This window comes from Protomyctophum parallelum (genome assembly GCF_964188405.1).
Source record: "Protomyctophum parallelum genome assembly, chromosome: 18".
NCBI lineage: Eukaryota > Metazoa > Chordata > Actinopteri > Myctophiformes > Myctophidae > Protomyctophum > Protomyctophum parallelum.
This window is the reverse complement of record NC_139716.1, coordinates 43,048,494-43,074,914: the sequence shown is the minus strand read 5'-3', so window position 1 is coordinate 43,074,914 and position 26,421 is coordinate 43,048,494. Positions and strand designations below refer to the sequence as shown.

The following is a 26,421-nucleotide window of genomic DNA, read 5'->3' as shown; positions in this document are numbered from 1 at the left end:
ATCATCATCATACTATAATTAACCGAATGTCTGAGTGTGTGTCTGTGTGTCAGAAACACTGCAGTATCTCCTCATTGCCTGCACCAATCACTCACTTTTCACACAGGCATTGACCATATGAATATGGAGGGCGTAACGAAGCCCCTTTTTCGATTTGACACATTAATGATTATTAATTAATTTATTAGTCAATTACAAACGCACCCGGGCGCAGTACCCTTCACGGCCACAAGGGGGGGGCAAATATCTCACAACGGGTAAGGACTAGTCTTTTCAATATCCTTTCTCATGCCAATCTTCCTTTTAAGACGTTTCAAAACAAAGCAGTGAAGAAAACCAGGAAGTGAATGTCAATGAAAACAGAGAAGTAATTAAAGACTGCATCCACAATGATGTAACTCACTCTCAAGGTGGGGTGCGGGGACCCTAAGGGGTCCTTGGGGTGGGCTACAACTTACAAGCAAAACGATCGACAGTCAGGAACCAAATGGACTCTTATGTGTCTGTAACTCTGACGGTATACGGTAGCCTACAAATGGAAACAAATGTCTGTACGAATGGAACCAAATGGACCCCTTATGGGTCTTTAACTGAGTGTGCAAATGGAACCAAATGGTCTCTTACAGGGCTGTAACTCTGAGCATGTAGCCTACAAATGGACCCAAATTGGCCCTTATGGGTCTGTAACTGAGTGCATAGCCTACAAATGGACCCAAATGGACCCTTATGGGTCTGTAATCGTGATTGTACAAATGGAACCAAATGGACTCTTATGGGTCTGTAACTCTGATAATGTACAAATTCCCCTCACAGGTCCATTTGGTTCCTTCCTGCACACTCTCAGAGAGAGTTAATTCATATGGAACTGGGGGTCCTTGAAATGAAAACCATTTGAGAAGCACTGATGTGACTTTTAACGGTGTGGTCATGTGACCAGAAGGTGATGTAGTCATGTGACCATTGCGTTGGTCTTCATCAGGGCCAACGTTCTCACAGAGTCTGATTGGCTGTGGGACAGACGGTGGGCGGGGCAAGGTGTTTGGTCAGCGTCTGAGTGGCTGTCAGGGAGACGGTGGGCGGGGTTTGTGTTGGTGGGTGTGGCCTGCTAGTCGAACCCTTGCCAGTCGCTCTGCTCAGAGTCGTACTCGAGTTCCACCCCGACGCAGCGAACTCCCTCTAACAACATGGGAGTTCCGTGATGACGATCTATAGGACAGACAGACAGACAGACAGACAGACAGACAGACAGACAGACAGACAGACAGACAGACAGAAGGTGAGTGTTTGTACATAATAATGAACAACATACATATAGCAAATATCATTAATCACACATATTTTTGCCACAATAATCGTGACATGTAATTTTCACAAAGTCCCTAGTAAGGAAGGAGATTAACATTGTGACGATGCGACCATCACAGATGTCCACCGCACGCGCGCGCGCACGCGCACACGCACACACACACACACACACACACACACACACACACACACACACACACACACACACACACACACACACAATCTGCTTAAACAAACAGCAGGCTCTAATTCACTGCCAGAACAAGCAAAATGAAAAGCTGAAAATGTATTTCATGTTTTATCAAAGAGTTGGAGAGACTGAACAACAGACACTCTACTCTAGTGACAGTCTAGACTATAGCAATGATTACTGTCACAATATAGAGCTATTTAACACTGTTACTGAACACACTCTATAGCAATGATTACTGTCACAATATAGAGCTATTTAACACTGTTACTGAACACACACACACTATAGCAATGATTACTGTCACAATATAGAGCTATTTAACACTGTTACTGAACACACTCTATAGCAATGATTACTGTCACAATATAGAGCTATTTAACACTGTTACTGAACACACTCTATAGAAATGATTATTGTCACAATATAGAGCTATTTAACACTGTTACTGAACAAATACTCTATAGCAATGATTACGGTCACAATATATAGCTATTTAACACTGTTACTGAACACACTCTATAGAAATGATTATTGTCACAATATAGAGCTATTTAACACTGTTACTGAACAAATACTCTATAGCAATGATTATTGTCACAATATAGAGCTATTTAACACTGTTACTGAACAAATACTCTATAGAAATGATTACTGTCACAATATAGAGCTATTTAACACTGTTACTGAACACACTCTATAGCAATGATTACTGTCACAATATAGAGCTATTTAACACTGTTACTGAACACACTCTATAGCAATGATTACTGTCACAATATAGAGCTATTTAACACTGTTACTGAACACACTCTATAGCAATGATTACTGTCACAATATAGATCTATTTAACACTGTTACTGAACACACTATAGCAATGATTACTGTCACAATATAGATCTATTTAACACTGTTACTGAACACACTATAGCAATGATTACTGTCACAATATAGAGCTATTTAACACTGTTACTGAACACACACTCTATAGCAATGATTACTATTATATACATTTTAATAAAACACCTTTTTGTTTTAACCAGCTAGAAATATCACTTATTCTATCTTTAACTAAATTGAATAGATTTTTATTTAATTGTTTTGTTTTTCCTACCACATTATGCTGCATTGCTGCTGTATCGCATCAATTTCACTTCAGGGATAGAAAAAGTATATCTCATCTCATTTTAATTCTAGTTTTGCTATTTCATTTTAGTAACAAGAACGTTTGCAAGGTGAATGCAGCACATAGTTGCAACTTGGACTATGTGGCCAGCAGGTGGCAGTAACGGCATGTTGCGTTTGGCAGTGAGTGTATAAACAAGCAGTAGCATTGACTGAAAACCCAACAGCTGTTTAATAAATAAATAAACATTCATGATGAATTTCAGCTGAGATGAAAACAACACTTTCTGAGCACTAATCAATAGAACAGAAGGGAGTCCACACAGCACATTTTGACCAATATAAACACCTTTGTTTGACGCAGTGTACATTTTGACAGCAAACACACCATTAGTCTAGTCTAGTCAACTAAATATCAAAATCTTAAGGCCTATTCAGACTTTTAGGTGATAAGGTGACCACCGAAAACTACAACATGGCGTCACTGAGCCGCGGTGGTAAGAGACTCACCGCTCACCCAAACACATCTCTCTATTTCTACTAAAACTACAACATGGCGTCACTGAGCCGCGGTGGTAAGAGACTCACCGCTCACCCAAACACATCTCTCTATTTCTACTAAAACTACAACATGACGTCACTGAGCCGCGGTGGTAAGAGACTCACCGCTCACCCAAACACTTCTCTCTATTTCTACTAAAACTACAACATGACGTCACTGAGCCGCGGTGGTAAGAGACTCACGGCTCACCCAAACACTTCTCTCTATTTCTACTAAAACTGCAACATGACGTCACTGAGCCGCGGTGGTAAGAGACTCACCTCTCACCCAAACACATCTCTCTGTTTTTACTAAAACTACAACATGACGTCACTGAGTCGCGGCGGTAAGAGACTCACCGCTCACCCAAACACATCTCTCTGTTTTTACTAAAACTGCAACATGACGTCACTGAGCCGCGGTGGTAAGAGACTCACCGCTCACCCAAACACATCTCTCTGTTTTTACTAAAACTACAACATGACGTCACTGAGCCGCGGTGGTAAGAGACTCACCTCTCACCCCAAACACATCTCTCTGTTTTTACTAAAACTACGTGACGTCACTGAGCCGCGGTGGTAAGAGACTCACCGCTCACCCAAACACATCTCTCTGTTTTTACTAAAACTACAACATGACGTCACTGAGCCGCGGTGGTAAGAGACTCACCGCTCACCCAAACACATCTCTCTGTTTTTACTAAAACTACAACGTGACGTCACTGAGCCGCGGTGGTAAGAGACTCACCGCTCACCCAAACACATCTCTCTGTTTTTACTAAAACTACAACATGGCGTCACTGAGCCGCGGTGGTAAGAGACTCACCGCTCACCCAAACACATCTCTCTGTTTTTACTAAAACTACAACATGACGTCACTGAGCCGCGGTGGTAAGAGACTCACCGCTCACCCAAACACATCTCTCTGTTTTTACTAAAACTACAACATGGCGTCACTGAGCCACGGTGGTAAGAGACTCACCGCTCACCCAAACACATCTCTCTGTTTTTACTAAAACTGCAACATGACGTCACTGAGCCGCGGTGGTAAGAGACTCACCGCTCACCCAAACACATCTCTCTGTTTTTACTAAAACTACAACGTGACGTCACTGAGCCGCGGTGGTAAGAGACTCACCGCTCACCCAAACACATCTCTCTGTTTCTACTAAAACTACAACATGGCGTCACTGAGCCGCGGTGGTAAGAGACTCACCGCTCACCCAAACACTTCTCTCTATTTCTACTAAAACTACAACATGGCGTCACTGAGCCGCGGTGGTAAGAGACTCACGGCTCACCCAAACACATCTCTCTGTTTCTACTAAAAATGCAACATGACGTCACTGAGCCGCGGTGGTAAGAGACTCACCGCTCACCCAAACACACCTCTCTGTTTTTACTAAAACTACAACATGGCGTCACTGAGCCGCGGTGGTAAGAGACTCACCGCTCACCCAAACACATCTCTCTGTTTTTACTAAAACTACAACATGACGTCACTGAGCCGCGGTGGTAAGAGACTCACCTCTCACCCAAACACATCTCTCTGTTTTTACTAAAACTACAACATGGCGTCACTGAGCCGCGGTGGTAAGAGACTCACCGCTCACCCAAACACTTCTCTCTGTTTCTACTAAAACTGCAACATGACGTCACTGAGCCGCGGTGGTAAGAGACTCACCGCTCACCCAAACACATCTCTCTGTTTTTACTAAAACTACAACATGACGTCACTGAGCCGCGGTGGTAAGAGACTCACCCAAACACATCTCTCTGTTCTTACTAAAAACTACAACATGACGTCACTGAGCCGCGGTGGTAAGAGACTCACCCAAACACATCTCTCTGTTCTTACTAAAAACTACAACATGACGTCACTGAGCCGCGGTGGTAAGAGACTCACCGCTCACCCAAACACTTCTCTCTGTTTCTACTAACCAAACGGTGGTCACCTTATAAACTAAAACTGGAGTATGAATAGGTCTTTAGTCTTTTTGGTTTTGTCTTAGTCAAGAAAATCTACACTGGTTTGACACACAAACAAAAGGAATCACGATCTACATCTAGATGGGCTATTTCATTATCATTTGACAATTTCGCTACAGGATCCAGTTTAAGATTTTAATATTTGCTTTTAAGTCTGTAAATGGGTTTTGGCACCAATGTACAATGAACCAATGAACTTGCAGCTCCCAAAGAATTGCCAAGGGTCCTGAGGTCGACTGACCAGTCACTTCTTAAGATCCCCAACTCAAAGCTGAAATCCCGGGGGGGATGGGTCATTTTCCACACTGTGGAATGAACTTCCAGCTCATGTTAGAGCTTCTCAAACCTTGCCTGTGTTTAAATCACGTCTGAAAACTCACATGTACTCCCTGGTGTTCGAACATGCTGAGAAGAGTTGCTGTTTCCACTGCCCTGTTTTTTTATGTATTGTTGTTTTCGCCCCTTGGTATTTTAGTATGTTTTGTGTACAGCACTTTGTTGTTTTAAATGTGCTTAATAAATAAAGTTGATTGGATTGGAAAAGGTCTTAAATGTCCTTAAATTGTAACCCCCCCCTCCCAGTGGCGCCGTCAGGACGTAAAAGTGGGCGGACAATATTCGAGATTGAGAGTTGAGACTAGAGAGCAACTCGATAATAATAATAATAATAATATGAGTCATCTCACCCATGACCCGGGCGTGAACTTTGACCCTGACGCTGACCTCATCGTCGGTCTCGCTGAGGAGCAGCGCCTCCTCGCACAGAACTCCTTCCTGTTGGGCCAGGAAGTCACACGTAACCTTATGACCTCCTGGAGAGAGAGAGAGAGAGAGAGAGAGAGAGAGAGAGAGAGAGAGAGAGAGAGAGAGAGATTAATTTACGGACATCTTTTGTCAGTAAGAAGGAAAATGACATTCACAAATTAACTGATAAAACTGTTGTGAAATCAGAGCAGATTCAATATTGTAATTGCACCCAAATGTGACTGGTCTGTTGTGTTGTGTTGCATTGGTACATTTTGTATATTCATCTTTTAAGTTACAAATGTGACTGGTCTGTTGTGTTGCATTGGTACATTTTGTATATTCATCTTTTAAGTTACAAATGTGACTGCTCTGTTGTGTTGCATTGGTACGTTTATGTGTTCATCCGTCCCACTGGGAGGAGACCCCGGGGCAGACCAAGGATGAGATGGAGGGATTACATCCACTCACTGGCCGTGGAAGGCCTCGGGATCCCCCAGGAGGAAGTTAAACCCATTCTGACCTGAGATCAGATTCATACGAGGTTTCCGCCGGACACACGCTGGTCTGACGAACCCATTCTGACCTGAGATCAGATTATAAAAATGTCAGTCGCTCTTCGATTTTTCAAAAATAGCAGACCTACAAGCTCGTATCGCGCCACTCGGTGGCGCGATATGAGCTTGTAGATCTGCTATTTTTCAATAGCTAAAGCATAACATGATGCTAACACCAAAATGGGTGCCCGTTCAGAATGGGTTAACTAATGTTGCTCTGGAGAGGGAAGTCTGGAGCTCTCTGGTAGAGGCCTGACTTCGCGGATAAGCGGTTGAAGATGAATGGATGGATTTATTCATATTTTAAATAGAAATGTGACTGGTGGTCTGTTGTGTTGCATTAGTATGTCTATTTATTCATCTGTTAAATACTAATGTGACTGGTCTAATGTTGCACTAGTCAACCTGTCAGTCATGCACACGAGAGAGAGAGAGAGAGAGAGAGAGAGAGAGAGAGAGAGAGAGAGAGAGAGAGAGAGAGAGAGAGAGAGAGAGAGAGAGAGAGAGAGAGAGAGAGAGAGAGAGAGAGAGAGAGAGAGAGAGAGAGAGAGAGAGACCCACACTACTTTTTCTACTTGTTAAATGAAGTGAGATTAACCTTATAAACCCCACAGGGGTTTATAAGGTTAATAAGGTTTAATAAGGTTTATGTGCAAATAAACGAAAAAAGGCACCAGATGTCGTTCCTTCCGAGAAGAGCATACAAGCTTTACCAGAACTAATATAAAGCTCTTAATTTTTGTGTTTTGATGGTTGACTATTTGTTTTTTTTGTAGAGCGGTCCTCCTGAACGGAAGGGCAATAAAAAACATCATAACTCATACTGTTATGCAACGATGTTTTTTCCAATAAACTTAAACGGGTCCAGAGGGGTCATCTAAGCGTCACGGTGGTGTGATCTTCTGGTGCAAAGGTCTTGGGTCAATAAGCTATGTTTGTCTCCTGAAGCCTGAAGGCATGGGAATCAGGAATGGGCCTGTTATAGCGCGTGAAATGTGAGCTTTAGTCATATTCCATCATATTCAAGTGAAATTAGGTCACTTTCAGTAGTAGAGCACTGTAGAGGGGTGTGTCTGTGACTGTGCCCAGGTGATGATGGTCGTTGATGCTCATCAAGGAAGGCAATTATGTTTCTGCACTGTCAAAAGTAATGTCTTCTTTTGCAATGTAGTTAAATAAAACATGTGAAAAAAGCTCGGGAGGGAATGGTAATTTCTCTGGGAAATATTTTTTGTTTAAAATATCATGGAAAATCGTATCGTGATACGAATCGTATCGTGAATTGAGTGAATCGTTACATGCCTAGTTATAATATATTCAGAGAGCGGATGAGGAGCACCAGACTAGGGATGTGTAAATGTGTCCAAAATGAAAATCGATTTGTATAATTCAATATTAACGATTAATCGATTAATCGGTTTTTGATAGGCCTGATTAGGTAAATTCCCAACACCTGCTAAATCCTCCAAACCTGTATCTTGATTGGAATCAATTTCCACTCAGTCATGCAGCTACACAGACACATCCCAGGCACACTTTGGTAGGCCTATAGCCCTGTCCTGTTTGGATGACAATATTGCCTTTCCAACAGATTTTAATTTAAAAAAGAAAAAAACGATTATCGATTATTAATTTTCATAATCGATTTCGGGTCCTATCAACGATAATCGATTAATCGGACCCATCCCTACACCAGACCCACCACCGCTATTCATTCCGGAAGTTGCCCAGCCGTTGTGGGGGGGCTAGGAGGGGACAGATGCTGGTGTTATAGCGCCACCGTGAGGCTGGGCTTTGTCTTACCCTCTGGGGCGGGGCAGATGTTGGTGATCCGGAGGTGGGGGCTCGGAACCGGAGCGGGACACACGTCTTTACCCAGAGACGGGACCTCTGGCAGAACGAACACTATCTCGTATCTGTGCTGTGTCTTTAAGAAGCCCACCTGATGGGAGAGAGACACCGAGACACACAGAGAGAGAGAGAGAGAGAGAGAGAGAGATTATTTATAAAGAAGAAATATATAGCTCTCACTTAGTATTGAGCCCCGAACATCGGCGCGTTGTTCAATCCACCTCAATCTGAGAGAAAAGCGTCACGGTGGTGTGATCTTCTGGTGCAAAGGTCTTTGGGTCAATGTTCTTTTTTTTTACACAATAAGCTATGTTTGTCTCCTGAAGCCTGAAGGCATGGGAATCAGGAATGGGCCTGTTATAGCGCGTGAAATGTGAGCTTTAGTCATATTCCATCATATTCAAGTGCTTTTGGAGAGAAATTAGGTCACTTTCAGTAGTAGAGCACTGTAGAGGAGAGCTGTGTGTGTCTGTGACTGTAGAGGGGAGCTGTGTGTGTCTGTGACTGTAGAGGGGAGCTGTGTGTGTCTGTGACTGTAGAGGGGAGCTGTGCGTGTCTGTGACTGTGCCCAGGTGATGATGGTCGTTGATGCTCATCAAGGAAGGCAATTATGTTTCTGCACTGTCAAAAGTAATGCTACTTCTTTTGCAATGTAGTTAAATAAAACATGTTAAAAAAGCTCAGGGGGGAATGAATGGTAATTTCTCTGGGAAATATTTTTTGTTTAAAATATCGTGAGAAATCGTATCGTGATACGAATCGTATCGTGCATTGAGTGAATGGTTACATGCCTAGTTATACTATATTCAGAGAGCGGATGAGGAGCGCCAGACCCGCCCACGGCTAAACTGTCTCGACTTTGGCATAGAATGAAGAACTCACCTTGACCAGGAAGTTTCCGTCGCCGTCGGGCGTTACCATGACGATCGAGTCGTGAAGCTTCTCATCGAAGTGAACGTGGGAGGAGGTGGGGCTACTGCCGGAGGGGGCGTGGCTACTGCCGGAGGGGGCGGGGACGGCGGCCTCCTCTGAGAAACGAACACCGCCCGTCTTCGCCGAACCTGAGGACCGATCCGCGCAAAATAATAATTTAATAAACATTTGGTTCCATTTGTACACTCTCTGACCCCTTTTCCACCGGTTGGTTCCCAATGGGAACCGGTTCAGTTCTTTTTGGTTTTTAGTCCATGAGCCAGAGCTCAATAATTGGTGGGAAAACTATACCCTATATTAAATTGTTTATAGGATCAATACAAGTAAATGAATACATGATAACCCTTCCACAGTAGTAGCTTTATCATATTTTCGACTATTTTGCATATTTTCCTACATAATGCCTCATTTGCATATTTTAAAATGTAAAATTTGTAATATAATAAATCATTGTCTTCGTGTAAGTACTCAATTGGGGAAGTTTCATGGTGATAATAATCTAATATAGGTATGGTTTTGCACACTCAATTCATAATTAACGTTTCAATTTTGGAGCTCTGGCTCATGGACTAAGAACCAAAAAGAACTGAACCGGTTCCCACTGGGAACCAACCAGTGGAAAAGGGGCCTCTCTGAGTTACAGACCCATAAGGGTCCATTCGATTCCTAACTATCATTTAGCTGGGGACCTCCTGGAACTCCCTCAAGGACCCCTGGGGGTCCTCGGACTCCACTTTGGGAACCCACTGCACTACAGGACGCCGGGTCAACAAATGAACCTGGCATCTGGCGTTGATATAATAATATAATCTAGATTACATTTTAACCTTTGCATAAACCTGGAAGGTCGTCCAGGCTGCATGGTAAAGTGGTGTTGGTGTAAAGCCCCGCCCCCGTCCCTACTATCACTCCACTCGTGAAATATTAAAATGCGTGTGTTGTATGTGTGTGTGTGTGATGTATTTGAAGTAAAGATTGTATCTGTGAACAAACACAAGCACGTAGCGCGCCTGAGCACACACACACACACACACACACACACACACACACAGTCACACACACACAGTCACACACACTCTCTCTCTCTAATAATAGAGGTCATTAAATATCTGCTACTTGTTCTGTAGGCCTACTTTCTGATTGGACACTGATTGTGCTGTGTGTGTGTGTGTGTGTGTGTGTGTGTGTGCGTGCGTGCGTACGTACGTGCGTGCGTGCAAAAATGCAGTTCACTTGCAATCCACCAATTAATCGAATTAATTGAAATAAGATCGCAATCTAGATTCAGACAACTGAAGCTCTGATGAGCTCTCATTTTGAGCTCTCATTTTGTGAAGAACGGTGCAGCACTAGTTGGCTGTACAATTAATTTTAGTTAGTTACTGAAAAATCGTGATCTCAATTCTTGTGGAGGAAAAATAAATCGAGATTTGCATTTGAGCAAGAACCGTGCAGCACTATACTTTTAACCAAGAAATAAAATGAGTTTTATATACTGTATTTATCATGCTACTGTAAACCCAATATTAGTTTTATACCGTAACTGTCGGGCAGAAACCTCTATATCATTTTGTTTGTAAATTAACGTCCTACTTGATCACACTACAGCAGTGGTTTTCAACCAGTGGTCCTTGAGGGGGTTCCAGGTGGTCTAAATGATGGAGAGTTAGTAACCAAATGGACCCTTATAGATCTTTAACCCATTCTGACCTGAGATCAGATTCTAAAAAATGTCAGTCGTTCTTCGATTTTTCCAAAAATAGCAGACCTACAAGTTCGTATCGCGCCACTCGGTGGCGCGATATGAGCTTGTAGATCTGCTATTTTTCAATAGCTAAAGCATAACATGATGCTAACACCAAAATGGGTGCCCGTTCAGAATGGGTTAAACATGAACATGATGCAACTGGGCATTTATATCCAGTACATGCTCCTATTTGTAAAGCAATCGTATGTGTTCTTTTATTCAAGCAGCGTAATATCTTTCTTCAGAGCAGCATAATATACTTGTCTGTTTTTATAGATGGTCCACATTATTTCATTTAGTTAAAAGGAGATAGAATGTAGTGTGACTTACTGCGTATGGCCCCATTATGCTAGATAACTATTTATACTATACTACAATTTATACTATACTATTTATAATGAATTACACAGCTATCAGACGCTCTTAATTCCAGAGCGATTTACAGTAAGCAAGGAAATCACGAGGCAATACATCTATCATCAGAGTAAACATCAGAGTATCATCAGAGTAAACATTACAGAATACTAGAGCGGTGCCCGGGCGTAGAGCACCGAGTCGGTATGATGGAAGGTTGAGATCCAATACCCGTTGTACCCAGAGTACCCGTTCCACCCATCTGTCTGTGTCTCTTTTATGCCCATATATGGAGGTTTTCTACATCTGTCTTTCTGTGACCCTTTAATCCTATACAGTACATGGAGTTCTGTGTCAGGCATGCCCAAATATGGAGTGTTTTGATGTCAGAACAGGCCAGCTCCATATATGGAGCCTGGGCAGGGGCCCAGTCCAGAGCCCCGGGCAGACGCCTTTTGTGACGGTTCTGGACAACCGTGGGTTCCGACCGACTCAACACCGGGCACTGCACTTCCCTGTGCGGGTGTGGAACGTCGATTTACGTGCATTACAGATCTTTCTTTCTTTAACATTTATTTATTCAGGGAAGTCAGTTGAGAGCAGGCTCTCTTTTCCAATAACGCCCCGATTACAGTACACATAACATACAATATAAACACAAATACATTACAGGATAAGAAACAATTCAGACTGAACAAGTACAGCTAGATCTCAGATGGATCCTTACAAGTCTTTTAAAACGTTCAAGTGAAATCAAGTTGTTCAGTTTTAAGATTGATTGTAGACAGTTCCACATGTGAGGTGCATAGTAATGAAAGGCTGTTTTACCCAATTCGGAATTCACAATGGGGATTTCTAACATACGGTAGTTTTGGGATGTAATAGGCTGCTAAGATATGTAGGCATTTATTTAAGTAAGGCTTTGTAGATAAAAAACAGTGCAGTGTTGTTCTCGTCTCTTAGCCAATGAAGGCCAACCAACCTTTTCATACAACCTACAGTGATGGGTGAGGAACCCCTCTCCAGTTATAAACCTTTTCATACAACCTACAGTGATGGGTGAGGAACCCCTCTCCAGTTATAAACCTTTACATACAGCCTACAGTGATGGGTGAGGAACCCCTCTCCAGTTATAAACCTTTACATACAGCCTACAGTGATGGGTGAGGAACCCCTCTCCAGTTATAAACCTTTACATACAGCCTACAGTGATGGGTGAGGAACCCCTCTCCAGTTATAAACCTTTACATACAGCCTACAGTGATGGGTGAGGAACCCCTCTCCAGTTATAAACCTTTACATACAGCCTACAGTGATGGGTGAGGAACCCCTCTCCAGTTATAAACCTTTACATACAGCCTACAGTGATGGGTGAGGAACCCCTCTCCAGTTATAAACCTTTACATACAGCCTACAGTGATGGGTGAGGAACCCCTCTCCAGTTATAAACCTTTACATACAGCCTACAGTGATGTCTGAGGAACCCGTCTCCAGTTATAAACCTTTACATACAGCCTACAGTGATGGGTGAGGAACCCCTCTCCAGTTATAAACCTTTACATACAGCCTACAGTGATGGGTGAGGAACCCCTCTCCAGTTATAAACCTTTACATACAGCCTACAGTGATGGGTGAGGAACCCCTCTCCAGTTATAAACCTTTACATACAGCCTACAGTGATGGGTGAGGAACCCCTCTCCAGTTATAAACCTTTTCATACAACCTACAGTGATGGGTGAGGAACCCCTCTCCAGTTATAAACCTTTACATACAGCCTACAGTGATGGGTGAGGAACCCCTCTCCAGTTATAAACCTTTACATACAGCCTACAGTGATGGGTGAGGAACCCCTCTCCAGTTATAAACCTTTTCATACAGCCTACAGTGATGGGCGAGGAACCCCTCTCCGGTTATAAACCTTTACATACAGCCTACAGTGATGTCTGAGGAACCCCTCTCCAGTTATAAACCTTTACATACAGCCTACAGTGATGTCTGAGGAACCCGTCTCCAGTTATAAACCTTTACATACAGCCTACAGTGATGGGTGAGGAACCCCTCTCCGGTTATAAACCTTTACATACAGCCTACAGTGATGGGTGAGGAACCCCTCTCCAGTTATAAACCTTTACATACAGCCTACAGTGATGGCTGAGGAACCCCTCTCCAGTTATAAACCTTTACATACAGCCTACAGTGATGTCTGAGGAACCCGTCTCCAGTTATAAACCTTTACATACAACCTACAGTGATGGCTGAGGAACCCCTCTCCAGTTATAAACCTTTACATACAGCCTACAGTGATGGGTGAGGAACCCCTCTCCAGTTATAAACCTTTACATACAGCCTACAGTGATGGGTGAGGAACCCCTCTCCAGTTATAAACCTTTACATACAGCCTACAGTGATGGGTGAGGAACCCCTCTCCAGTTATAAACCTTTACATACAGCCTACAGTGATGGGTGAGGAACCCCTCTCCAGTTATAAACCTTTACATACAGCCTACAGTGATGGGAGAGGAACCCCTCTCCAGTTATAAACCTTTACATACAGCCTACAGTGATGGGTGAGGAACCCCTCCCCAGTTATAAACCTTTACATACAGCCTACAGTGATGGGTGAGGAACCCCTCTCCAGTTATAAACCTTTACATACAGCCTACAGTGATGGGTGAGGAACCCCTCTCCAGTTATAAACCTTTACATACAGCCTACAGTGATGGGTGAGGAACCAGTCTCCAGTTATAAACCTTTACATACAGCCTACAGTGATGGGTGAGGAACCCCTCTCCAGTTATAAACCTTTACATACAGCCTACAGTGATGGGTGAGGAACCCCTCTCCAGTTATAAACCTTTACATACAGCCTACAGTGATGGGTGAGGAACCCCTCCCCAGTTATAAACCTTTACATACAGCCTACAGTGATGGGTGAGGAACCCCTCCCCAGTTATAAACCTTTACATACAGCCTACAGTGATGGGTGAGGAACCCCTCTCCAGTTATAAACCGGGCAGAGTGGATTGTGTCGGTGTTAGTGATGGATGACAGAGCTGCATGCATATAGATGATATCACCATAGTCGATAACTGATAACATTGTGCTTTGAATCAGCTGCTTCCTATTGTTTGAATGCAAGTATGCAAGTAGGCCGGGCGCAGCGCACGCTTGCGACCAGCAGCAATAACTTTGGTCTGACTGATGTATTTATGTGTTTCAAGCCTTATGAACTGCTGTAAAACCTTTTGCCCTTCTGGGACACTAATAAACAACCTTGAATTGAAGCAAGCTTTGTTTCGATAGAGGAAAGCTAGTTTTGGCTTCAGTTTAGTGATGAGTTGTGAAATGTGGGTTTTAAATGATAGTCGTACTCTAACCAGACGCCCAGATATTTATAGATTGAGACTCTTTCAATAGGAGTCCCTTCACTAGTTGTTATGTTAAGGTTTGTTTGACCTGATGAAGATCTAACAGATCGAAACGTTGTCAGTATTTAAATAAAGAACGTCTTGCTAGTACCTGTGGTGTGCGCCGCGGGCTCCATCCAATTCACTTAAGGTTTGTTTGAGTGGCATTTGGTTTTCTAGAGAAGACAATGAATTTTGTTTTTCCAGGGTTTAAAAGCAGTTTAAGATTGGTGAGGGTCTGTTGAATTTTGTGAAAATCAGTTTGAAGAACATGAAATCTAGATGACATTTGAACCTTTGCATAAACCTGGAAGGTCGTCAAGGGTACGGCGAAAGCTGCATGCTTAAGTGGCGTGTGAAGAGTTGAGTGTATACTCATTGTCACAATTTTTATTTACTTAACCCATTCTGACCTGAGATCAGATTCATACGAGGTTTCCACTGGACACACACTGGTCTGATTAACCCATTCTGACCTGAGATCAGATTCTAAAAATGTCAGTCGTTCTTCGATTTTTCAAAAAATAGCAGACCTACAAGCTCGTATCGCGCCACTCGGTGGCGCGATATGAGCTTGTAGATCTGCTATTTTTCAATAGCTAAAGCATAACATGATGCGGACACCAAAATGGGTGCCCGTTCAGAATGTACAATTTGATTATTTTCAATGTCCTACTCCACTACATCTCGGAGGCAAATATTGTACTTTTACTCCGCTACATTTATTTGAAAACTTAAGTTACTAGTTACTTTGATTATTATTACAAAACATACATTAGCCACTTCAGACCTATATACAATGCGTCGCGATCTGACGCATTGTGACCTTGTAGATATGCTGCTTTCAAAAGATTTTTTATACATTTGAGAACTTGAAATGGGACATTATGCATAGCCGAGCACTTTCTACTTTCTACTTCTACTACACTTTAAAGGAGAATTCCATACTAAAAGGCTTTCTTACCTTTCTTTGTAGTTGCTACGTCCCCACCAAAGAGGTCCAGGTGTTATTTTGTGCAAAAGCTCCTTATTGGCTATTTCCCCTACCATAAGCCCTAAATTAATTGCATTGAATTGAATGGGAATTGAATGGGGATATGGGGTGTTGTGCTAATTTGCTTATTTCCATCGCTCAAAATTATAATTTTGTTGTATATATCCTCTCTTCATAATGTAAATAATATCCCAAGCGGCACACTTTACTACTTATTTAGATGGAAATAAGCGAATTAGCACAACACCCCATAGCCCCATTCAATTCATTGAGGGCTTATGGTAGGGGAAATAGCCAATAAGGAGTTTTTGCAACAAAAAAAACACCTGGACCTCTTTGGTGAGGACGTAACAACTACAAAGAAAGGTAAGAAAGGTAAAAATGTTTTCTAGCATGGAATTCTCCTTTAAGTACATTTTGATGCCAATACTTTTGTACTTTTACTCAAGTACATTTTGAATTCCGGACCTTTAATGTGAAATGTACTTTTTCCATCACTCATACTCATACTCATTGTTGACATCCTACTGTTATACTGATGATAGTTTGATGTTCTATATGATAGGTTGATGTATTACCATGATGTGTTGTACTTGTTTACTGTAAATCACTCTGGATTAAGAGCGTCTGCTAAATGCCTATATTGTAAATTGTCTCAGACATACATTATACTCCAGCTCCGTCCAAACCTGGAGCGAGCAGAGAGTGAGATGATGAAATGAGAGATTAGTTTACACATCCTTGCAGATCTGGGTCAGAGTAATGAGTTCACATGATGTTACATCATCATCATCATCATCATCATCGTGTGGAAGATTGTGCTGCTAAACTGGAGAATGGTACAAATGAGATGATGTGGGGGAGGGGTTTGGGAGGAGAGGGGTGTGTGGAGAGAGGAGTGTGTGGGGTGGGGGAGGGGAGGGACACAGAAGCCTCATTATGTCATGTGACACGCAGGTCACACACATGGCCAGGCCTGGCTTGACCCGAGTGGCTAGGAAGCATGTATTGTATTGTATACATAATACAGCTTGCTTATGGTAGTCCATCGTATCCGATGAGGACTTCTACTTCTTCTACTGGTGAGTTTTGAGGTGACTGTGAAGTCCAATCACACGGTTTATTGCAGTGAGGGCATATGAAGTCAGTATTAGTTGTGGCCTTGGCTGCAGCGGTCATCTTTCTCTTCTGGCGTTTCTTCTCCCTCGCCTCACTCCTTTTCAAAACGCTGAAGTCCAGTACGGCAAAGCTGCCTCCATAACGGCTGTTCTGAGGCAGGGTGTGCTGCTGTATTCCACACATCTTCAGTGCTGTTTTGAGCTGGTCCTTAAATCTCCGCTTTTGACCTCCTGCAGATCGCTGACCATAGAGCAGGGGGGAGGGGGGAGTTGCACCACTCGGTTCACACGGGTGTGATTATTTTTTAAATTGGAGTGGACAAATGTAGCTTTCTTTTGAGGTGTGCGGTGTGCTTCTCGCTATAAGAGGAACATTTCTGTCGGCCTAGGAAAAGTGTGTTTGTCCAATGCTATCATCATAGCATACCGGGTAATCAGTTTGCGGGAGGAAGATGTTAACCCATTCTGACCTGAGATCAGATTCATACGAGGTTTTCCACTGGACACACACTGGTCTGATGAACCCATTCTGACCTGAGATCAGATTCTAGAAATGTCAGTCGCTCTTCGACTTTGCAAAAATAGCAGACCTACAAGCTCGTATCGCGCCACTCGGTGGCGCGATACGAGCTTGTAGATCTGCTATTTTTAAATAGCTAAAGCATAACATGATGCCGACACCAAAATGGGTGCCCGTTCAGAATGGGTAAACAGTACAGGCGCAAGTACAAATATACAGCAACAGACTTTTGACAAGCTGCCTCTGATTTACCTACACCGAACGTCCCCTTCTGTGACGCATGCGGAGCTGCTTCGCCTCTAGTCATGTGTAACATTCGCGAGCATGGGAAAAGGTGCCGGTGTCTCAGTACCAGTAAATGAAGATGGCCTCCTCGTGACTGTCCCTTCTTGCGGGACGAATATTTACTATTCTGTCCATATCGGGTTGCAACTCGAACAGCGCTGAGTCAGCTAAGCAAACTTCGCAACGTTCCTCCTAAAACGATGCTTTATCCACCAGAGAAAAGTAGTATGCGGTTGTTGGAAAAGTAGTGATAATGATTAGACCAGCACGCTACAGAGCTGGCTGCCAGAATTGGTTATCAGGCTGTATATAGAACCGGGCCAGCCCAGTTAGGGCCGGGTCTTAATTTCCGGGCCTGTTAAGAACTCTAGTTCTTAACAGGCCCGGGCACGGCTACGCTACTGTGGGGCAGGCCCGTCTGGAGTTTAAATGGACCGGTATCAGTCTCAAAAGGGAGACATCGAAGAGGAAGGATGGGTGGGGAGGATCAACATCTGGAATGTCACAAAAAGGTCAGCTCCATATATGGAGGGTTTTTGTTTTTGAGGTCAGATGATGTAGAATGTTTCTAAATATAAATTCCAGATATTATATTCAGCATTACTACTCACTCTTCTTTGCAGTGGCCATGTCAGGGACACACGTCCAACACGGACGGACACACGGACGGACAGACACGGTCACAGTCCTGTCATCTCACCGAACACCCTGAAAACAGAGAGAACACCGTGAAAACACCTGAAAACAGAGAGAAGAAGAAGACAGACTCACCTGTTTGCATTCATTGAACATAGTATATTTCATAACTCTTGTATAACTTTATCGTATGTCCAAAACTGATATGATATGATGATATAGTACTTTATTGTCAGTTCACACTGAAATTTGTCTTGCGACACAGCAGCCAAGTATGCAGAACACATATACAAAACACAAAGAACTAGACAATTTACATACATAAAGACATGAGCAATATCCACCGCTTAGATTATCCTGTGGCTACTACATCTCCTGATTAAGCCTCAAGGTCGACTGGTAGACAAAGGACCTCTTTAGTCTGACCTTATTGTATGCTGGTACACCATATCTCCTTCCTGAAGGTAGCAACCTTATATTCTCCATACAACACATGCTTAGCATTAGAGGTGATATTCCTTGCTAACCTTAGGATGCTGTTATCATATGTGGATGTATAAAGTTTCTGAAGTTGTTGTCCAACAATCTTTGAACAAATGTTCAGTTGTTGCAGCAGTTGTGACTTTAGGGCTGCAGACAAACATCCATACCAGGTGGTACTACAATACTGAAGAACACTCATAATAACAGAAGTGAAAAACAAAAGAAGAATCCGTCTACTAGCACCGAAGGATCTTAGACGGCGAAGGAAGTAGATTCTTTGCTTTGTTTTCTTACACACTGAATCAATCTGATCTTTCCATGACAAAAGATGGTCTATTACTACTCCTAGGTATTTGTACGAACATACCTGGTTGATCGGTTCACCATGAATAGTAATGGGGGATCTGTGTATCTCTGGTGGTGCACCGAAAACAATCTCTTCTGTCTTTTTTGTGTTAATGATGAGAGCGTTGTTATCACTACATTCAACCACCTTATTTACTCTGTGTCGGTGCAGTCCAGGATCACTGGAACTATCTATGAGAGAAATCAAAACTGTATCATCTGAGTATTTTAGAATGTATTGGTCTGTTGTGACAGTGCGAAAGTAACTGACACTGAAAGTAACAGTTTTGGAAAGCTGTTCTCAATATATTTAATTAGTTCAATATATTTATACAAGCCTACATACACACTCAACCACATTCATTTGACCTCACGTTGTAATGCAAAAACATAACATGTTGAATAATGGAACAACTAAAGGGACAAGGGATGTGTGGTTTAAATAAATTAAAACTTAAATAAAGTATGGTGTACTTCTAGAGGAAGCCCTTATAAGGAGTGAAAGGGCAGCGGTGGCCAGCTTGAGAACCAAAAGAGACGATGATGATGATCAGGGACGGATTAACCCCCATGAGGGCCCCTGGGCCGGTCATTTTTGCAGGGTCCCCATAGCGCAACATTTTGTGTTTTTCCGTGTTTTTATCATGTTTTTGACCTAAATTTAACTAAATCAATGGCCAATGAAGGGCCCCAGGAGCCCTTTTCAGGGCGTCAAACCTAGTACTGCGCGGTCCAATTTTTTCAGACCAGAGCGGCCAATGCGTTCCTCCAGGCTTTACATTTTTTGCACCAACAAAAATGAAAGCCTGGTACCGAGGCTAGCAATGGTGTAACACTTACTTAAGTACAATTTTGAGGTATTTGTACTTTACTTGAATATTTCCAATTCCCAGTACTTCTACTCCACAGTCTCCACTACATCTCAGAGGATAGATATATATACATTTGAAATTCTGAAATGAGACATTCTGCATAATGAGTACTTTCAGTTTTGGCACTTTAAGTACATTTTACAACACTTTTACTTTACTCAAGTACATTTAGAATTCTGCACTTTTACTTACTACTAACGACAGGGTATATCTATTTTGCAGTATTGATACTTTTACTTAAGTAAAACATTTGAGTACTTTTCCCCACCACTGCCGGTCAGCTCCCAGGTTTGCGTGGGTGCGTGCGTGCGTGGGTGCGTGGGTGCGTGCGTGCGTGGGTGCGTGCGTGCGTGTGGTGGTTGAGGGGTTGTCATCATCATAATAATCCCCTCTTGTTTAGCTGTGTTTCCTCGACTGCGTAGTGAGCACAGATTAACCCATTCTGACCCGAGATCAGATTCATACGAGGTTTCTGCCGGACAAACACTGGGTCTGATTAACCCATTCTGACCTGAGATCAGATTCTAGAAATGTCAGTCGCTCTTCGATTTTTTTAAAATAGCAGACCTACAAGCTCGTATCGCGCCACTCGGTGGCGCGATATGAGCTTGTAGATCTGCTATTTTTAAATAGCTAAAGCATAACATGATGCCGACACCAAAATGGGTGCCCGTTCAGAATGGGTTAAGAGAGGCCAGACAGGCACACATTTATTCAGCCCCCTTTAGAGATGATACTGCAATTCAAAAACACAATGTGCTTGAATTATTATTATACTATGAATAGCTCTCTAGTTGCTAGGTGACCGATAAAAAGTAAATTAACCGGAAGTTATAAAGTCTGCCTCCGTCCGCTTCAAAGAGGCGCTATCCACTGTTATGCCCAGCGTTGTGTGTTTGTGTGTGCCCCATACCCCATACCCCATGCCCCATAACGATGATTTGATTGACTGAGCAATGCGTCACATTGTGACGCATTATAACCCATTCTGACCTGAGATCAGATTCATACGAGGTTTCCACTGGACACACGCTGGTCTGACGAACCCATTCTGACCTGAGATCAGATTATAAAAATGTCAGTCGTTCTTCGATTTTTCAAAAATAGCAGACCTACAAGCTCGTATCGCGCCACTCGGTGGCGCGATATGAGCTTGTAGATCTGCTATTTTTCAATAGCTAAAGCATGACATGATGCCAACACCAAAATGGGTGCCCGGTCAGAATGGGATAAGCTTGTAGATCAGCTATTTCAGCTTTTCTTTTGTTAAGTATGACATTTTTTCAACATGGAAACGATTATGAGAAAATAATTGTGATTATCGCTGATGATTGCGATTAGATGATTATGTATGCAGGCTTACTTTAAGGCTTAGTCTTAGTAGAAAACAAAAGTTCTACGAAACCCACAATTCAACAAATTCGGCCCTGCTCCAATCAGATGGGATTAACTCATGTCTGTGATCCTTAAAAAGCAGTGGTTCCCAAAGTGGGGTCTGGGGACCCCCAGGGGTCCTTGAGGGAGTTCCAGGGGGTCCCCAGCTAAATGATAGTTTGGAACCAAATGGACCCTGATGGGTCTGTAACTCTGAGAGTGTACAAATGGAACCGTTTGTTCCATTTGTACACTCTCAGAGTTAAATTAACATTGATTTTACAATATAAATTGGGGGTCCCAGAGATAGAAACGCCATTAAATGGGGGTCTGTAGACTAATGCATGTCAAACTGGGGGTCCTTGAAATTAAACTGGTTGAGATTCACTGCAAAATCTTCTTTTACGGAGGTCCCTGGCATATATTTTCTAATGGCGGTCCGCGGGCTAACAAGTGTCAATTTGGGGGTCCTTGACATGAAAAAGGTTGGGAACCACTGCTTAAAAGGACGCCTCACTTGTGCTCTCCGTTCAGGTCCCCCACCACCTCCCCGACACTGCCCAAGCAGCAGGCACCACAAATAGCCCAGAATAAGGCAGCTCGCCTTGCCCTGAACTGCAATACTAGATCTAGTACACTGTTAAATCATCAGAAGCTGTCATGGCTGTTGGTGGAGCAGAGATTAGCTGCCAGTCTGGCTGGATTTTTTAGGAACATTTGTTCAAATAAAAAACCAAAATACTTATATAAAGATATTCATTATACCAGCGATAGACATATACATAATACCAGACATGTTGCAATGGGTCGATTTACAGTGCCTAAGCCAAGAACTGAAGCAATGAAGAATACAGTCATGTACAGGGCAATGACTTTCTGGAACTCTCTACCAGTATGCATTACAGAAATTAAGGGTAAAAGGCATTTTAAGAAAAGACTGAAGGACTTTTTATATTATATGGTAAATTGTAATTCTGTTTATTTTAATGTAATCTAGAGTGAATGCACGGTTGTCGCATGGTTGTTATGCTTTAATGTATTTATTTTGTGATATCTGTAATGTTGTTCTTATTTCAATTTTTGTATGTATGTTATTCTGTGAGGACCCCAGGAAGAATAGCTGTTGCCAGGTGTAACAGCTAATGGGGATCCTAAATAAACTAAACTAAACTAAACCACCAGGCTGGCCCTATCTATCTACTCTACGGGGGCGGAGATTCTGAAAGAGACCCCATGCCTTCCATCAGGCAGGATCTGATCTGATCTGGACGGATCTGATCCGATCCCCCTCCTGCGATGGGGCCCAAGTCTTCTATCATATCAAACATAATTGTATTCATCTGTTAAACATAATTGTATTCATAAATACTAGGGATGCACCGAAAGCGAAATTATTGGCCGAAACCGAATACCGAATATAGGAAACAGTTGGCCAAAAACCGAATACCGCATATCCGAATATGATTAATATTAAAGCTACCTGATTTATGGCAAAATAAATTGTTATGGCAAAACTTAACTTAAAGAATAATCACTATTATGGGTCCAGAAAACATTTATTCAGCTCTTTTGAATGCATTAATTGCATACACTATTCGGTGATATATTATCTGCCTATTTGGGCCGAAACCGAATAGGCCGAAAAAATGCATTTTTAGCCATTTTCTGCCGAATATTTTTTGCGGCCAAATATTCGGTGCATCACTAATAAATAGTACTACATTCATGTCTTTAATATCTGTACTGTATACGCATCAATAAATATCATTGCATTCATTCTGTGTAGTGAGGTCGCTTAAGTTGAAGTGAAGTTTAAACAGAGGTCACGGTTGTTAGAAAGGGCTCAAGTGGCCGGAGAGGAAAATCCACAACAATGAAGCATTATTTAAAGCACATAATTAAAGCACCAACAATACACTCACAGTGTGAACACAATTATTCACATTCCTCTCGCAACAAGCAGCCCTTTATATATTACACATTCTTATCATTCTCTCTTCAACATCTATTTGGTTTTTATTAGCCGATCTTTACACGCTCACTGCGACCTCGAGAGTGCAAGATCCGTGCACTTGTTGTAGATCGGCTACAAGCTAACTATAGCTACAAGACGGGCTTGTACATTCGCTATTTTCAAATAGGAAATAATAATTAAATGACCAAAAGGCATGAAAAAGGATATACTGCATCTAAGTCTAAGTAAAACGCTTTTATCAAATGTGTTACAGTAAACACTACGTGAAGCTGACGAAATATATTTGATGCCATTTCTAACTAGTGTTGATTTTGACAGCAAATTTTGGTTTTTAGTTTAGTCTTTGGAATGAAACTTCATTTAGTTTTAGTCATATTTTAGTCATCTGAAATGTTTTAGAGTTAGTCTTAGTTTTAGTCATCACAGCATAGTTTTGATATTGTTTGTATTTAGTGTTCTTAAATGACAAAAGGTAGTCGAACCTTTTTTTTCCGTCATAGTTTTAGTCGACAAAAGCAACACCATTTCTAACCCTCCACAAGTGGTCCAGGACCAGTAGTACTGCTGAAGCTTCATTTCTCCTGTGTGGGGATTCATTGAGTCTTTAAGGCAGGCCGTTTAAGCGTGGTCTGAGTCTCCCAGGTGGTTCGAATCCTCAGTTAAAGAGGAGTTGAAACGTACGGATTGGAACATTAACAAAGCTCACTGTCTGGCTGCTAGACATTTAACCATTTCAATCCATCTGAGTCCTTTTAGATTGTAAACCACTTCAATCCATCTGTGTGAATTTTAGATTTTAACTATACATCAACTATTATTTTATACTTTGGATATTCAAAAAATAACAAGTGCCACTTTGTGAAAAGGAAATATAGGCCTATTGTTTTTTAAGTAACTAAAATCTTTGCTTCTGGGGGTCCATGCAACAAGATAGGGATTGTCGGCCGAATACTATAAATAAATGAAACATGTAGCTAGGTGTAATGTTAGAGACCACAGAAGTGAACCTTTCAAGCCTGTTTTCTCAACTCTCTGTTTTCTGCAAGACATTACTCTATAAGCCATATCTCCAAACCTGGTGGGTCAAACTGAACAATGAATATGTCAATTTGAAGCTAAATCCAATGGCAATCCCTCAGTCAAATTTGGTCACATATGATATGATGATGATCTGATGACTGTTATGATTTAGAAGACATTTGTAGGATCTGCCAATGTAAGTCAATGAGGAGCATATTTTTAATTATTAACACATTGACATAATAATTAACCTGCAAATACATTGACATATTAACGTGCCTTAACGGTGATACTGGACACAAAAAAGTAAAAAACATAGTTTCGCGTGACAGAGGGTTCAAAGTTCAATGAAAGTTGTGTTATATGGTAGAAAATAGGTCAAATTTACAAATACAAATGACGCTAGTTTTGTGGATGAATTTATTTTTAATTGCGTGGCCCCCCCCCCCCAGTGAACCTCATTAAATGACCGGAACGACTTAATATTCACCAAAACCAGACCATGGCACTCAAGCACCCACAATATTAATCATAGCAGGTATTTCCTACAGCTTTAAATCCAAAAATGTGAACCAACCCTTTAAACTCTAGGGCTGTCACGATTACACGTAAATTTAAGTTGACGATAAATTGTCACACAAATAATAATATCTACAAGCGTCACAAATTGATGTGTTGTAACTGTAAGCTCGTAGAACTTACTACTAGGCCTACTTAAAAATTTGAAAAATGTTTGACATTTTATGGACATTTTTCATCATGGAAACGATTGACGATTATCTCAAATAGTTGCGATCAGGCGATGATGTAATAATTGTGACAGGCCTAATTAACCATTATGAAAATATAACCTTAAGCTCCTTGATGAACCTACGTATTGATTGATTGATTGATTACTTTATTAGCACAGTAAAGTACAGTTCAATACAAGGTCTGCTAAGAGGATTTAAAACCCAAGAAAACACTTGAAAGCGTGTTTCCATTGGGGTCCTTTCCTTAGTACTCAATTAATCAAAACATTCACTTGTGGGCTTGTAAGAAGTCTGTTATTCGTTGAATTAAACAGCCAGTGTAGGTTTGTTTACTGTCAACTGACTAAATAATGTTGCACATGAAGCTAATGGTGGACCTCACAACAATCATTTTGGGTACACCCTGGGGTCCAGATGACACAGTTTGAGAACCACCGAGTTATTAAATTCCACAATTAAAACTATTGTGAATTATTAATAGACAATGTTACCACAATATTATGAGCTTGACCACAATGAGGACTTTTCTTTCTTTCTTTCTTTCTTTGAACAATTATTGTAAACTGTGCTTTGGCTCTGAACTAGTTGCAAACTGTTATTAAAGTATTGAACTACACGGTATTTCTTTTTTCAACCAGTGGTCCCACCAGTGGTCCTTGAGGGGGTTCCAGGTGGTCCCCCAGCTAAATGATGATGGGGAGTTGGTAACCAAATGGACCCTTATTAGATCTTTAACTCTTTTTAGTTATACCTCTAGCAGGGTCCACTTGGTTAGGTATAACATGAACTCTCCATCATTTAGCATGGGGACCATCTTTCTGGATCTCCCTCAAGGACCACTGGTGGTCCCTGGATGGACCACTGGTTGAGGAATGAGGACCCCTGAGTTAATCGTGTCACAGTCATACTCATATTATTATTTATTATTATTATATAATGTATCAGATTCATTAAACTTTGAAACTTACCTTTCTTGCGCAGCTCCAGACGCCTCCACGTACGTGCGTGGCCGTGTGTGTACGGGCGTGTATGTGCACGCATGCGTGTTTGTTAAACAAAAAGCAAAACACGCACAGAGTAGAGTTGTTGTTGTTGTTGGGGTTGTTGTCAACAGGGTTGTTTCACACACTTATTATTTCCGCATTTGGATCACGTGTCTCTTCTCTCCCTCAGTCCCTCTTGTGCTGAAATCATCTGTCGATATTATGATGTGATCGATGATCGTTTATCGGTGTTTCTTCACATTGTTTAAATGTGCCTAAAGAGCGGATTGGTTGATTTGATCTCTTTCTGTGTTCAGTTGAA

At 41.9% G+C, this 26,421-nt stretch overlaps 1 protein-coding gene across 2 annotated transcripts in view; it reads right to left on the bottom strand.

Moving 5' to 3' along the window:
* The window catches only part of adisspb (adipose secreted signaling protein b), a 26,473-nt gene extending 52 nt beyond the window's left edge, over positions 1-26,421 (bottom strand). Inside the window, exons 1-6 of one of the 2 annotated variants that reach the window (XM_083788486.1) lie at positions 26,073-26,421; positions 18,271-18,367; positions 9,184-9,362; positions 8,254-8,392; positions 5,836-5,961; positions 1-1,206 (exon numbers count right to left, since the gene is read on the bottom strand). The exon at positions 1-1,206 is cut by the window's left edge and continues 52 nt beyond it. In XM_083788486.1, the coding sequence (XP_083644612.1) occupies positions 1,106-1,206; positions 5,836-5,961; positions 8,254-8,392; positions 9,184-9,362; positions 18,271-18,289 (564 nt within the window). In that variant the 5' untranslated portion in view covers positions 18,290-18,367; positions 26,073-26,421 and the 3' untranslated portion in view covers positions 1-1,105. The remainder of the gene's footprint in view (positions 1,207-5,835; positions 5,962-8,253; positions 8,393-9,183; positions 9,363-18,270; positions 18,368-26,072) is intronic. The other variant, XM_083788485.1, reaches the window with a different exon arrangement.